Source organism: Bradysia coprophila (genome assembly GCF_014529535.1).
Source record: "Bradysia coprophila strain Holo2 chromosome IV unlocalized genomic scaffold, BU_Bcop_v1 contig_106, whole genome shotgun sequence".
In the NCBI taxonomy this organism is placed as follows: Eukaryota; Metazoa; Arthropoda; class Insecta; order Diptera; family Sciaridae; genus Bradysia; species Bradysia coprophila.
Window position 1 is genome coordinate 171,469 of NW_023503372.1, and position 15,505 is coordinate 186,973.

The 15,505-nt window shown below is 36.2% G+C and overlaps 1 protein-coding gene across 5 annotated transcripts; it reads right to left on the bottom strand.

Moving 5' to 3' along the window:
* Positions 1-1,301: 1,301 nt before the first annotated feature.
* Positions 1,302-14,690, bottom strand: LOC119070921 (wiskott-Aldrich syndrome protein family member 3). 5 transcript variants are annotated; one of them, XM_037175463.1, is made up of 6 exons: positions 14,507-14,690; positions 4,761-5,268; positions 4,545-4,679; positions 3,664-4,452; positions 3,382-3,598; positions 1,302-3,288 (listed from the first exon to the last, which is right to left on the bottom strand). In XM_037175463.1, the coding sequence occupies exons 2-6, from the start codon at positions 5,145-5,147 to the stop codon at positions 3,110-3,112; spliced, it is 1,707 nt and encodes a 568-aa protein (XP_037031358.1). In that variant the 5' UTR covers positions 5,148-5,268; positions 14,507-14,690; the 3' UTR covers positions 1,302-3,109. The 5 variants fall into 5 exon arrangements, with proteins under 5 accessions (XP_037031358.1, XP_037031359.1, XP_037031356.1 ...); XM_037175464.1 differs by having other exon boundaries at positions 14,410-14,690; XM_037175461.1 differs by having other exon boundaries at positions 4,521-4,679; positions 14,410-14,690.
* Positions 14,691-15,505: the final 815 nt, after the last annotated feature.

Below are 15,505 nucleotides of genomic sequence, written 5' to 3' on the forward strand. Positions count from 1 at the left end.
CAAAAAAATTGGTTTGTCATTACTATAAATTTTGCGTTACAAATTTTACTTTTAATTATTTTGAGCTTCATTTCTGTTTTTATTTTTCGTTTATTAACTGGTTCCGATGTTACCGTTGCTTCAGATGGAACTAAGGACCTACAAACCTGGGCTTTTTTTTTAACGATTTAAAATGTTAGGAACGTTCTAATCTCAGGAAAATCCGGTGATTTGATAGTTGATAATAATTTAAAGTTAATTGAATTTCACATCGCCACCAAAGGCAAGAATATTTTATTTTAAGTTATTTAATGAGTCCTGCATTCCTGCTACAAGCTTATCTTTTGCCAAGACATTTAGTACGAGTGGCATATCTTTTATGAACTGTTATTTAGCGTATGGTCTTTGAGCTACGTATGTTTTGGGGGTCAATTTTGACTTCCACTTCGCAGATTCTTTTTTTTTTGTAATAAATCATTAATATTTGTGGTAACTGACCTCTGTTCAGCCATAATCACCACTGTATCAAAATCTCTAGATTTTTCATATAGAGAAACTAGAGAAACGTATTGTTAAACTAAAGAAGTACAAGATTTGGTATCAAGCTGACCGTGATATTACTTGAAAGGAAGTAAAAGTTGGTACCGCTGAGTGAACTCATTGCAACGTTCTTACTGATTTAATTCGTTTCATTCGATCAATCATCAAAATGTACCTGTTCTCTCAACAGAAATTACATGACACAGATGATGTGTAACATATAGGTTTCTTCCATCGTACGGTAAAAACGAATTTTGACAGGCCGAAAACAACCGACCGTCATCCACAGAAGCGAACATAACCGCAACTTAAACAAATTTGTTCGTTAAAACTTCAAAGTGAGGTTGTGTTGTGTTTCTCTGTGAATGACGATTGACATTTTGAACGGCCTTGGAAGAAACCTATTGTGTAAACATCAGTGAAATTTAGACATTAATTTGTTTCGATTAGTATGAATCGATCAGCTGATGTCGACATCGACTGTATCATGACAAACACATAAATTGGAGTTTGGCGGAACATATTTGGAATATACCTACATCAAACGAAAATGTGTTAGAAACTTTCCTTTTAACTGGTTTCGATCTTCCTCTAACCCACAAAAAATTTATCAGATGTATGCGAGTAGGAATCGACAAGTTTTCAAGAAAATGTCAAATATACCGCTTCAAAACATCTGCCACGGTCCCATTCACCTCGGTCCGACAGAGGACATTTTTTTTAGGTCATTCGTACTATTCGCATGTCTTGGTTAAATTATGGGCTCATGTTTGTAGGTTTTCAAGTCAAATTTTAATATTAAATTTTCGATTTTTTTTAAATTTGTCAGTAAACTACTTGCGTATTTCATTAATATTTTACCTTGTGAATTTTTAATTGTATGCAAAAGTCTAAAAAGTGTACTCAAAATATACAAATTGTTCCATATTCGATTTTTATCGCTATTATCATTTATTTTCCTATCATTTTTTTCTCTCTCTGTTTGTTATTGTTATAATTTTAAACATTTCGAATCTCATGCAGACACAATTTATTGGAAGCAAAAAAAAAATCATTTTTCTTTTGCCTTTTTGTTGTGATTTATATTTGACACATTCCATGATTCGCAAAATTCAAAATACAAAAAACATCTTCTTCACTGGTCATTCATTCCATTCATTATAATACGTGTGTCATCCACCTTTTAGTATTTTATTATTTTGTTGTATCAAATGAAAGGAGTATCAGTGTTATAAGCTATCGAGACGTTTGCATGCCAATGCCTATCCGTCTCTTTGATCTTCTTATCAACAACGTTATTTTCGAATTTTCAAGAGTTTTTGGTTGCCCCAAGTGGAAGAAAATAGGAAATTCTAACAAGAGAGCGAGGGTTTGCACTCTTAGCGCGAATCTATCTAGTTGGAATTTGCTATTTTCTTCCAGAGGTGAGCACAACAATTTTCCACAACAAAAACAAAGATGACATTTCGATGGAGAAAAATTATATTTCCTCCCCTGTCAAAACAAGAGGGAAGGAAATAGACATTTTCTCTCAAGAACTGTCATCAGACACGAAGAGTCAACAAAACATGATTTTGTCATGGTCTTTTGAGTGGAGAAAGTAAGGTTAATCATACCACATGAAAATAAAACTGTTTTCACTTTGTCGCGGAAATCATTCCAAAATTCTACAAAAAGAAATGCGGTGTGAGTGTGCGAGTCGTAACAATATGCGATTAGGAAAATAAATTGAGTCACTAAGCATGTATAAGCGACACGTTTGATTAGCGATTTAACAATTTCATGGAATGAATTATCACAAAACTAAAAATTCGTTGTTTGATTGGCTGAACTACGATTTGGTCAATCAGCCTTGAATCATCGTTAATCATTGAAAGCCGGCAAACGATTTAAGGAGAACGAGCTTCGTTACTCTCTGGGTGAAAATTGTTCCCATATAAGCTAACTGAACAGGTCAGGTCGGACTAGATACCAAAAATCCCACCGGTCGATATATGCAAGAAAAAACATTGGGAAACATCGGAAAGGCCCAGTATAGCCAGTTCAACAGTTAAACAGTAGACTGAACTTTCAGGTCGAGCTTTTGAGCTCAATTCTCAGAATCAATCAATGAATCCGATAGTACGACCAACAATTTAACAAACAAAATCCGATTTATTGCAGGGCCATTCTCTTTCCGGAACAAGTAATGAGCCGCTGTTTTATTATTGCGAGGCCCAAACACCCTGTCTATCTTCAATCACTTGCTAAACGCAGTCGAGCAAGGGACGAAGTAGCAAGTCTGACGGTTTCTTAAACGAAACAAAAAGTTCCTCGAAATTCCCGCTTTATTAGAAGAAATGATGCCGGGAACTGTGTTGTCGACTTATCTATAATTTTCATCAGTTGCTGCATCACTGATACGAGCCCTTCTAGAGTATTTATATCATATGAAGGTCCGACGTTTGATTGACCGACGACAAAATAAAATCCAAATATTTGTGTTTCCCACACGCACACCCACATGCACATCATTCAGAAAAGAAAAGTGTTAGAGAGTCCTTACATTTTATTATTTCAGCTTCTTCTTATCCTTGTCCACAACCGCCGGTCAAGCATTCGTTTCGTTCGGTTCAACCCATCCCTCCGAATCGTCATCACTTTCCGAATCTTCGGATTCGGATAGTTCAATGGCAACACGACGTGCAAGAATCGACGCAACATCATGGAAAGCAGTCGATCGTTCGATTTCCTTTTGTTCACTTTTTTCCACTTTTCGTAGTTTGATGCCTGGAAATGAGATGAAAATCGAAGTTGAAATCGAATCGAAGAAGGATCCCAAATCTTAAAGAAAAGGTGGAAAAGCAAATTCATCACACTCACCGTCTCTAATCGCCTTCAATAAATCGTTTCGTGAATCATCCACGGGTGGCACAATCTTTTTGACGTTCAGTTTCTTTGGCGTAATGATGCCATTGTTGATGTCACCGTTTGCCATTGGTTTGTATGCTGACGGCGGACTTTGTGGTCCTTCAATCGGTGGCAAAGGTGGCGGAGGCGGAGGAATTGCTGCGTTCGGAGGCGACTGTTTTGGCGATAACTGAATGAGGAGAGGAAAAAGCTTAGAAAATTTAATCCTTGGAATTGAGTCACAACCGGACTTACATTTTCTGGTATTGGTGGCGGTGGTGGAAGATCACTCAACGAATTTAATTGTGTCATTTGCATGTTGATGTTGTTCAAATTGTTAATTTGATTGTTCAATTGTTGCATAACTAGTGCGTTCGGATCGTGTTGCATATTGTTCAATTGTGGCGATCCGGATCGAGATGTGCTGTGCGTACGTCCAATCATTTTTGCCGCTACAATACCACCATTCATTGGATGTGGCGGCGACATTATGCCTTCGGGAACTGGTGGTGGTGGCGGTAATGCATCTCTTCCGGTCGACATGCTGCGTCCGCGTGTTGGTGTATTAGCATTTGATGCATTCGGAGTGCTGCCACTGGATGGTGGTGCTGGCGGAGGTTGCGAAGGTCTCGGTTTCGTTCGTGATGGTGTGCCGGGTGAGTAAATGTTATCTTGACCGCCAGATGAGTACAAATTTTGAGAATTATAAAGATTATCGTCGTAGACTGGTGGATATGTGGATTGTTGGTAATGAGGCGAATGTGGCGGGTAGCCACCATCAACTGATTCAGCCGGGTAACTTCTTCTCAATTCGATTGAATTCGGTCTGGGCGGTCGACCGTCATAATGACCACTTATGCTATTGTATGCGGAATCTTCGTTGCTGATCACTGAATTTGGCGTTCTGTAGATTACATTATTTGGCATCAGTGTTTCACCGTGACCGAGCGCAATTTGACGCTGTTTCTCGCGAGTATTGTACGGTATCCTAACGCGTTTCTTGTGCCGTTGACCGCCTCCAGGTTCGGTTCGGGGTTTATGCGGCTGAAATGGGATTTTCGTTAGGATATCAGTGAAACAATGAAACTGAAGGATGGATCGGGAAAACTTACTTTTTTGCCACGATCATGCATTACCCGTTCAGTATCCTTAAGCATTTCTTGACGCCACAGCTCGAAGAAGTAATTGGGATCTGTGTAGAATTTAAGACCGTCTTTACCGTCATCACGATAGCAGTTCAGTTTGTCCAATGGTGGAGGTTTATCACATGTCTACGCAAAATGTTGAAAGTTACGGTTATCGGTGAAGAAACAGAACAAGTAGAACATTTTCTCCGGATTGCTTTTACTCACTTTATAAGTTTCTAGCATCGGAGCTGGCATAGTAGCTCTGGAAAATATTTGCTGATCGAATACACTAGCGCTTTTGAATGCCTTCTTCAGTTGGATATCCTGCAGCGATACTTCTTCTACGGTACTATCTAATTGTGTCACTTTAATGGCTAGTCGATCGATGCGTGCTTGCAGCGAATTCGATCGTTCCGACAAATTGCCAGCCTCTCGAGCCAATTCGCCAAACAAATCTTCGGAATGCTTTGACAGCGATGACAATTGTCGAATGATATTGGTGAGTGTTGTGTTCGTGACCGTTTCCAATTCGGTGGGTTCGGTAAGGTCTTCGCGAGCGTAGCCCGATCGAGCCACATGAATCGGTTCGATAAGACGCTTGGGTAGTGGCATTGTTTCCGGCCACTTGTGTCACGCTTCTGGTCAAATGTCTGGAATTTGCTTCTAATGGAATTCAATCGGTGCGGTGTTGAAGTTGAGTGTAAGTGCGTGGACTAGACGTTTACATTTTAATCTGAAATAAGGGAAGAAAATGGCGGTCAGTTTGTGATTCAGTTAGCGGGAATTTTAAAATTTTTAAATCGTAGGATAAAATCTAATCAACTTTGGTCTTGCTTCTGATCAGGAACCTAAAAGACAAAACGTGATTGAATTTTATCTGGGATTCATCAAGTTCGAATAAAATTTGGGAAAATTAGGGAAAAAATAAGAAAATTTGAGAAAAACTTTTGTGTCTGAGAGCAGACTAGAACTGTATATATCATCCCAGTCTCGGCCCACACTCGTTGTAGAAAGTGAAAATGTGATATTTTATCAGAGGCACGAATCCCAAATGCAAACGCCGACTGAACTTTAAAAATTAAATTTTTATTGAAACTTTATCAAGATTTGAAATCATCAACATGTCTGGCACGAGAGGTCCTTCAACAAAATTTAATTTCCGTAATTTCATTGTTATTTACGGCTATCCTGCTATCCGGAAAAGGTCCTTTAAAAAGAAAATTCTGAAAATTGATGGAAGTCTTTGAAAATCCTCAGAAAATTCTTTGTCAAGGCAATTTACAAATATCGGCTTCTCGCATTTAAGACCAATTTGGAAAAGTAATGCGGTCGTTTCAATTATAATTTTATATTTTGTATAGCTCTAAGTTTTAACCTTTCACATACGACGAGCAAATCAGCAGTTTTACTGTCGAATCTATTATTTCATTTGATCCAGCATTTTCTAGAGATTGATTCAATAAATTTACTTCCAGCTGAAGCCTGTTGCTTATTCCTGAATTCGTTATTAACAGATGGTAGCCGCCCGTAACAGGTTAAAGGACTTCCTACTTTCCAAAGGTTTTTGTAATTTGAGGTCCGTGAGAAAAATTAACGAAAAGAAACCTTACTGTAAACGGAAATCAATATCAAGGGAAATAACACACATCACGTCTAATAAAGCAACAAACAAACAATAGACTTTGATGTAAGAGCTGTGTGGACAAGAGACAAGTTCAAATAGAATAAAGTTGTAATGATCATGGGCGAGGTGCAGATAAACGTAGAAAATCCCTTTGCACTTAAAATTGACTCCTCAAATTCGTTGAAAATCCGTATAAATAGTAGGTTAGGTTGGATGCCACGAAAGTAATTCAGTACATGAGGTAACAATTTTGTGATAGAAGTAAACTACCCTCGTGTGTTTTTTAGCAACAGGCTAAACTGTGTTTTGGACAAGTGTAGAGCCGAACGCGAGTTGCTCAACAAAAAACGTAGGAGTTTGCGAGTATAACCAAATTGTTTCCAATTAATGAATTACTTAGCTGCATCCAATCTATTCCGGTTGACTGTGTATCCCATGCGATAGTCAACTTAGAAATTCACGAAAAATAAAACGAAAATATCAACGAAAATGGGTCGTTTCGCAGGGGGTAAATTGCTATGTAATAGTCCACTTTCGCATAGTGCAGACGGTAAAATTCTTTTTTGATGAAAATCCTTGAAAATCAAATCCTTAAAAATCGTATAAAAATGCTTGTAATTCCTTTGAAATTGAACAGAAAAATCCTTAAGAATCCTACAAAATCCTCAGGAAATACTTGAAGGATTTTCTATTAGAAAATCCTCTTGCACTCAAAATACACGTTCAAGAGAATTCCTACTATAATTAAAAGGCTACACCCTGTTGGTAGAAACGTTTGATTAAAACAAAACTAACAAGAATGTGTTTGCACAATTCAGATGACAATAAGCAAACGTCATCGAGATGAATTGAATACACAATTCCAAATTCTCGTTGAATTTGAATTCGAACAAAGGAATAATGTCTCGGTTGTGCTGTCGCGCTGATATAGCAAGTCATTTGCACAGCAAATTAGCAAATATTTTCTATCTACGAAACTGTTGTTAACCTTCGAGCTAAAATTAAAACTGATATTCGATTCAATTAGCTAAAATGTAGATTTCGCTCGACAATCGACTTTGAAACATAGAATCAATGCAAACCAAATGGGAGACAAACACATTTTTTTTGTTTAATCAATGGAAATTGTGTGGAATTAATTTTTCGTGTCTCCACTCCACAAAACAGTTTTTTTTTCGTTTTTTTAAATGAATTACGTCATGCAATGTATATGTACACAGAAGGTAAACAAGTCTTATCGAATTCTCTTATCGAATGTTTGTACACTTAAAAAACAGAGCAAAGAAAATTCACAATCGAAATTTGAGTAAAGTTTAAATTACGCCCCAACATTTTCAATCGAATAATTTCGAGTTCTCGGAGTTTCTGCTAAAATAGTTTTCGCTCGTATCGATTCACTCATTATAAAATCTCAAATGACATGCTTATCAACCGGTTAATAATGTGTTGAATCGTTAAATTGTCCGTAAATTGTTAAGTACAAATTGAACGGAATGAATGTTGGTTGAAGAAAAAGGGGTGTTGTAACTGGTATACATGGCTTGACTATATCTAACAGCTAAAACGAACAGAGAGACAACATAATAACGAAGTCGATCTAAAAATACAATATCAATTTCAGAAAACGGATGTTCACGGTTGTGGTTATGCATGCTAGAGGTTCAATTGGCAATTTCATAGTCGTAGCGCATTTTTATGAAAAACATAGCCACACAACACGGAATTTAACGTAAATAATAATTGTGAGATATGTTCAGGTAGAGGAATTTTCTCTTCCAATTTTGTTCGAAAAGAAAAAATTTTTTAATTAATTTCTGTTAACAAGAAAGAAATTTTGCATAATCAACACTGTGCGGAATGGGATCAGCTCATGCAACATTCATACCTTTCAAGTAAATTAGATTTTTAATCAGAGTCTGGTCATGGTAAACATTTCTAGCTTTAAGATATGATTTTGTATAGGGTGGATCGATTTGAAAAAATAATAATTCTAATCTAAAAGGCACAGGTTCCATAAACGGTCATTTTCATTTCCATTTCTCCGAAAGAAAAGATTTTTTCCCAACGAAAATTGCTCAACTTTCGAGTCAAAGCTCGGACTGAACGTAACTTAGGCAACTCAGATGAAGAATTTGTGACCGTTTTGGAAAGTTTATTTGTCGCATGAAGTGAATGGTAGCAATAATGCCATACACAGACAATAAAAACTTCAAAATTGTCTCTTCAGAAGGGACTGAAATTTTACATTATTGTGACGTATCGTTGAAAAGCTGAGTGCAGCCGTACAACATATTTCAGAAATGAAAAAAACAAATTTTTCCTGAGTTTCCTCAGCATGATCAACCAAACGTGCATTTTCTAATTGCAAAATTGTATTTTTTGTACGAAGCCAGGAAAAGTCGATTTTTTCAGCACCAGTCCTACGTTTTCCTTACGAGCGTTGCCAGGAAAAACAGGGGAAAACCAGTTAATTTAACTGAGCTCGATGGGTGATATGTCAAAATTTCTACTCTCTTTTAACACTCTATAGGAAATGGTCTCTGCGTTATAAAAATTGCACGGCACCCTTAAAACGTAAAAAAAATTCTAAAAAAAATATCTGGGGACTCGGCCGGTTATAAAACACTATGTGCTTTTTGGATTAAAATTAATATTTTAAAATCGATCCACCCTAGTTTTTAGTACAAAAATTTCGTTCAATTACTAACTCTAGCCGATCCGTAATTCATTTCAGTTATGATTGTCATCAATAATGTACCATGTAAAAACACTTACCAACTTCATTATTCATATTATATCATTCATCATTCATCATTCATGCCCAGGTGGTCTATTTAGCGATATGCATCAACGGTACAAACAAAAATTAACTCAACAACCCCCTCGTTCATTCAATTCACTCTCTGTTGTTACTGTTGGTATAACATCATTAGCAGCCAAATCGAATATATCTCATTTATTATCAATAAATAACTACACGAACCATCATGTTACAACTACAAAAGAAAACAAATAACAAAACCTCAACACTCTCTCATCATCGTTTAAAAGCGGCGAAAAGAACGGAACGTTTTGATACGAACGAGTCAAAGATTAAACAGTTTTTTCACATTATGTAGTTGACCTGTTGTTTATTATGTTTACGCACGTATACTGTCTACACGTCTCCATACATCCGAGGATTATACATTTTTTTCCTCGTATTTTATGTTTCTATTTCTCTACAGTTTAAGACCGCTAAGGCACTACGATTAATGCGGTTCAATATGTTAGCCACTTGGGTGTAGTTGAAATGATAAAAAAAAAACGACACCACAAACTACATAGCTATCTATTGGCAACGATTACTATGGAATGCTATCATTAGTTACATGTGATTTCATTGATAAAATGTGCGTACGAATGGTTGAAAAACAAATTAGCAGCGAACTCAATTACTCAATTAAATCAGAATATAAAAAAAAATGAGTTCGTTTCCTTTCAATTATGCCTAGCATTACATTTACGTTTACCAAAACGAATTGTAAAAAAAAACCGAACGCAGAAGATAGAAGTTACCGACCTCACTCACTTCAATAAAAATTGGATTAGAATCGAGAAAAAATATTTTTTTTTGTTATTAAAATTCGCTTCAAATGAAATTGCATCGCTTCACGTCATGTTGAGATGGAGAATGCCGGTTTGTGTATATATCACAGTGAAGAAAATGCGAACCAGAATTGATGTGAAAATTATGTTGTAAATTGCTAATTGGTTTTCGCTTCACTTAAGCGTTTGCGGTATAGTGATTTGCGGCGCAAAAATGACTGAATCGGCTAAATATTGTTAAACATTAAACGGGAAATGTGTTTTATTTGAAGAAACTGTTTGCTGTTTATAAAGCATTGACGATGGAATTTGTTGATTTTGCCGTCTTGCTATAGAACATACACATTTTGCTCAGTTTATTTGAACTTATTTGAACCGAAACTATCTCGACACTTGAACTTCCTCGCATTTTATAGAAACGTACAGTCATCTGTTATCGACAATGACGACAAAGAAAAATGATTAGCTCTCGCAAGTGCTTTCTTATATTGGGAAATGTATGAAGAACGGATCATTGAACGGATAGATTCTGCACTAAACACTATCAAATACTTTGAACAAATGAAGTAATAGATTTAATCATTTTGTTGTCGTTGATACGTTGAACGTTTGTAAAAGGTTTGTAAGAGTCGTGATTAAATCTGTCACCTTTGTTGTTTACTCCATTTAGGGTGTCGTTCATAAATAACGTAAAGCAAAAATAAGGATTTTCGAGACACTCAAGGTGTGCCTGAACCGATTTTAGGTTATAATTTTTGCGAATCAGATTTTTGTTCTGTTTTTGGTTCTTAGACACCATTCGAATGTTATCACTTCGACATTAATTCTTTCATGTCTAAGAACCATAATCAGAAGACAAATCTGATTTGCAAAAATTATAACCTAAAATCGGTTCAGGAACACCCCTCACCTGTTACGCAAAATGTATGAGAATTCCAAAAGAATTTCGAATCGGCTCAATGGAGGAACAGTTTTCGTAACTATCATTGAATTTGTTGGAGTTAGCGCGAATTTTCGCCGACCAACAATACTTTCATACGTACAACCACAACCACTATTTGCTTCAGCTGTTTGACAGCTGGTCCAATCACACAACCTCACAGACTCATATATGTTTATACGAGTTTACAAATTATACGAGCGGGTGATTGTGGTAAAACAGTATGTAAACTAAAGAGCTTTAAGAGCTTGTAGTATAGCAGCTGTAAACAGCTATCACTGTGTAACAAATGATGAGAAAGTACTTGCTTTCCATCCACAAGCATTTCGAACGGTGAAGAATTAGCTATCTTCTGCACAAAGACGTAAATTTTGCGCATACAAAGGGAAATGGCAAAATTCAAACCTAACAATGTCTTTAATGATATTTAGCAACATGAAGGACCGAAACAATGACTCCTCCAAATTCAGGAAATGGAGCACTTATGTTGTTATCGCGAAATGAAATAAAGTTGGTCTTTTTTTGAGTTTTACACAGAGCGCCGATCATAAAGTCACTGCGTGAGTATTTAAGGAATGTTTGCTTAATCGAACTAAACAATAGGAGTCACTTATTCGAATAAATTTTATAATTATTTACATTTACTGTTGGATCGAAGCTAGAAACTCAAAAGTGGCATTTCTACTACTTGCGATACATTGAGTTCTTGTGACAGAAAATCGACCTACTCTTTTTCAGTTTTTGAGTTTCAAAAGTCGTTTGCGTAATCAGTCTTACGCCACCACCATACGTCATGATACACAAATATCGTATTTAGTATGAAGCATTGAAGCAAATAAGTTGTAAAATAAAATATTTCTACGAGACATTCAGTCATTTCGTGAGTCATCGTTTTTCCATGAAATAATTGTTGTCTGAACCAACTGGTGAAAATCGAAAATCATCGTAAATTGTACAGAAAATGAGTGATTGTTCTCAGAAATTTGTAAAAATAAATTATTGTAGCCCATCATGTCTATGGGTGTAAATATAGTAACAATGAAATCGTTAACTAATTGGGTCGTTCATTGATAACACATTTGTAAAGAATGGAAAACGTTTTGCGCGCTGTGTTTATTTATTCAAACGAAAAACGTTTTGTAATTACACAACTTTCAACACCTCCGACGAAGTCCGGAATTTGTTCGAGAGAGGTTGAAATGTTATCTTTCACTTTACAGCAATCAACTGTCGCATCTGTATTTTCATTGAAAATAAATGCACCACACCGTAGAAGTGGCACAGATTCACACCATGCACATTGAATCGAAAATCCGTCATTAAAAATGAAAAGAAAAGAAAATAATTTTCCGGTTCGGTCATAAAAGCAGAAGAGTAAACTTCTCCGATCTTTTTATTTTCATATTTCTATTTCCTTCTCAGCTCCGAACACTGTTTGTTTGTGACTTGTCTCTATACTACATGCACTCTAAGTAAATAAACACGGAAAGAAACAGTCGACGTTTTATTGCTTGTTTAACGTCGTTTATTGATGCAGCGTAACATTTTCATGTCGTTTTTAATTTCCCGAAATAATTTATCCGAAATGAGGTGGATGCATTTTATGGTGCTATTCACGCGCGGCTATCAATGTGGCAACATTTTATTCGTGCTAATTGACGAAACGAACAGTTATGAGCAGTTAAATGGGTGAGACTTTTAATGGAGACCATTTGATGTTTAAATAACCTTTCAGAAACGGCTGTCATCGATAAAGACGACTAAGATATGAGCCCCGGCTGGTGTTCTCTTATTTAATATTACAAACGAAGTGACTATTTGCAATGAAATCGTACAACATGTATGGTCTATCCGCCGATGAATGTAAAGTATGGTGTAATGTCACTGCGGAGGACCTAACAATTTTGAAAACGGATTCAAACGCTCTCACTTTCATATTATTTTGACATAAATAATGAATGCGTTTAAGATACTACCGCCCGCCCAGATGACAAAAAAGTTTGTTTTCCGCAATTATGTTGATTTATGTTGATGCAAATTGTGAGTGCGTTTAATATTAATTAGCCGATCGGCCATACCTGTTATGTACTTTCATTGACTACTTGCACCAAGATGCAAATAGACTATAAAATACTATTTGCACCCATAAAGTCTTGCAACAGTTCATTTTTCCTTGTACAAACTGGTCTAACAATTCGGTGTTTCGACCGAAGTAACTTGAATCTTCCTTGTACAGACTGGCCTACCAATTGGGTGTTTCGAAACCCTACTATTGTGCAATTTAGTGTATTTTAGGCTATTTGCACCCGGGCGCATATAGTTGAACGTATACCAGTTTAATCATTGAATCTGCCTCTTTTGTCTAAAATGTATCGCCAAGGCACAGCACTGCTACTAGCATGAACACTGAATTGACAAGTGTCAAATTTGGAGGCTTTAGTGATACGAGCCACCGCTTAGGATTGTTTGTATTGTATGTTTTAACTCATACAACGAAAGAAAGTCATCTATCTGTATAACAGAAACGCATTGTCTACTGTGATTTCATCAGCCTCCGAATATTTCATATGTTCATGCTAGAAGCAGGGCTGTGGCCAAGGGCATGATACCAAATCTTCTACTTCAATAGTTTTAACGCAAATTTTCCTATGATAAAAAAAAAACCTCACTAATTGATGGCCACCGGCACCGCTTTCGCTGTTTGCTGTCGATAACAAATAAATGCATTTTGTATTGTGTGTGTCTCTTTGAACAACACATTTATGGATGCAATATGTCACTTAATATATACGTTCAACAACGAACATTAATTCAATTGCAGATAAGTACAACTTCCTTATCATCGCAATGCGAGCACATTTTTTTGTAGTAATAAATGAATGGGGCGTTATTCGTGGTTTTGTTAATTTTTTTTTTCTTCTTTTGTCAACAAAATGTGTATCGCAGCGTAAAAACGCTAAGTTTAACGTTAATTTATAACCTTTAAGAAACGGTTAGTCATCCGTTGCCGGACAACGATGACAAAATTAAATTCTGTTTTGTAGCAAAGATTATGACAAAATTAGCGTCGTAAATGGTTTTGTATCAAACACTAGGCGATATTGTAAACAAAAGAACTAACCGATCCAATGGCGATAAGCTAACAGCATTCGAAATTATGAATGTAGTCGCTTGGTCTTGGTCGATTTAGTCGAATTGAGTTTTATTTCGCAAAATGCAAGGTATGCTGTCGTCGAACACTCATTGCCGTGGTATTTACTAAAGCACGAAATGTAATTGGAACGTGTCACATTAATTACATAAAAAACCAATTTACCACACGGTCCAATCGGCGTAAAAATTTCTAAAGTCACAGTCCACTTACGTATTATATACATTCAATGTACAATCACACAATCGAATCAATCAATGACCAACACACACCTCACCCAGAAAATCTTATCTTGCTCCAGCAAAATTAAACAAAATCAATAAACTTAAAAGCAATAAAACCATTTCTACACCGACATTATTACACATATACTCCTTCGGTCTCACAGTCCTATATGAAATTCGTATACAGTGGCAAAACAAATGGAACAAAATGATTAGCACGGAACACTTGGTTTTTGTATTGTGATCATTGCTTGCAATAGAATAATTTGCAGATGATAAAATTGCATCAATTTAAACCGATTTTATGCTGATAGCAAAGACCAATTCAAAGAAAAAAAAATTTGTACCGCAAAAAGAAACTCCACCATTCATTGAGTTGTCACTTTTTTTTTAAGAAAGACGACTATGGGTGCGGACAAGTGAGTAATCAATTTTCACGCTCACCAATTAGATTATCCAATAATGTCCGATTATCCGTCAATAAAATGCAACACTTTTCACAACAATTTTCACATTAAATTCAGATTGGACGATTAAAATAATTAAAATTTCTGCTTTTCCTTAGCAAAGACCGAATTTTTTTTACGATTGTAAATTCCGTAGTAGATTGCGTTTGTGTTTCTTCAGAGGGTTTTGTCGCTTGTCGGCTGATGTGTCACGACATTCTGTCGTAATGGAATGGAATAGGTGTTGTAGTAGATTTTATTGAGCCATGATGACAGCGCAAAGATTTAATTCAACCGGTTGCGCTTAATGGATTTCGATAAACAAAAATTCACAAAATTTCGCCTCACCTTCTCATTTTACTCACATAACGAATTAACGAGAACCAAGATTAAGAAAGTACAGATGCTCTGGTGTGTTAACAAATTTTACTTTCCTTTCTTCTTTAATAGCTTTTTATGACTTCTAGTCTGGGCTCTTATGTTTAAAAAAACCAGTCCGCGCGCATATGTATGAAAAATGACTATTTTTGAAAAAGACATATGTTTCATGATTTTTCAAGGCCAATCGATTGCTTCCACTGAAAAACTCGGGAAACGCCTAGCGCGCGGATTGACATAAGAACCCAGACTATTCTGAACGATACGACTTAATTCTGATAGTCAATACCCTCTCTGTACATTTTTTTCCTAAGCCCGTACCAAAACGTCCATTTGAAGGAAATTAGGAGCAGTATTCTTAAGTCTTTAAGCAACACAGCATCATAATGTTCGAAAATTGTGAACTTTAGATGCTTCTATTGCATGCACAAAGCATTGTATGTAACGAAAGTGGAAAGTGACCTGACCACCTCGTGCCACAACTCCACATCTACTAGTGCTTATTTCAACCTTACTGTGCCTATACAAAACGACGCGAAAGTGACAGATGCGAAATTTTTCTTTTGTTCATTGACATTAGGACAAAAGAAACATTTCGCATCTGTCACTTTCGCATTGC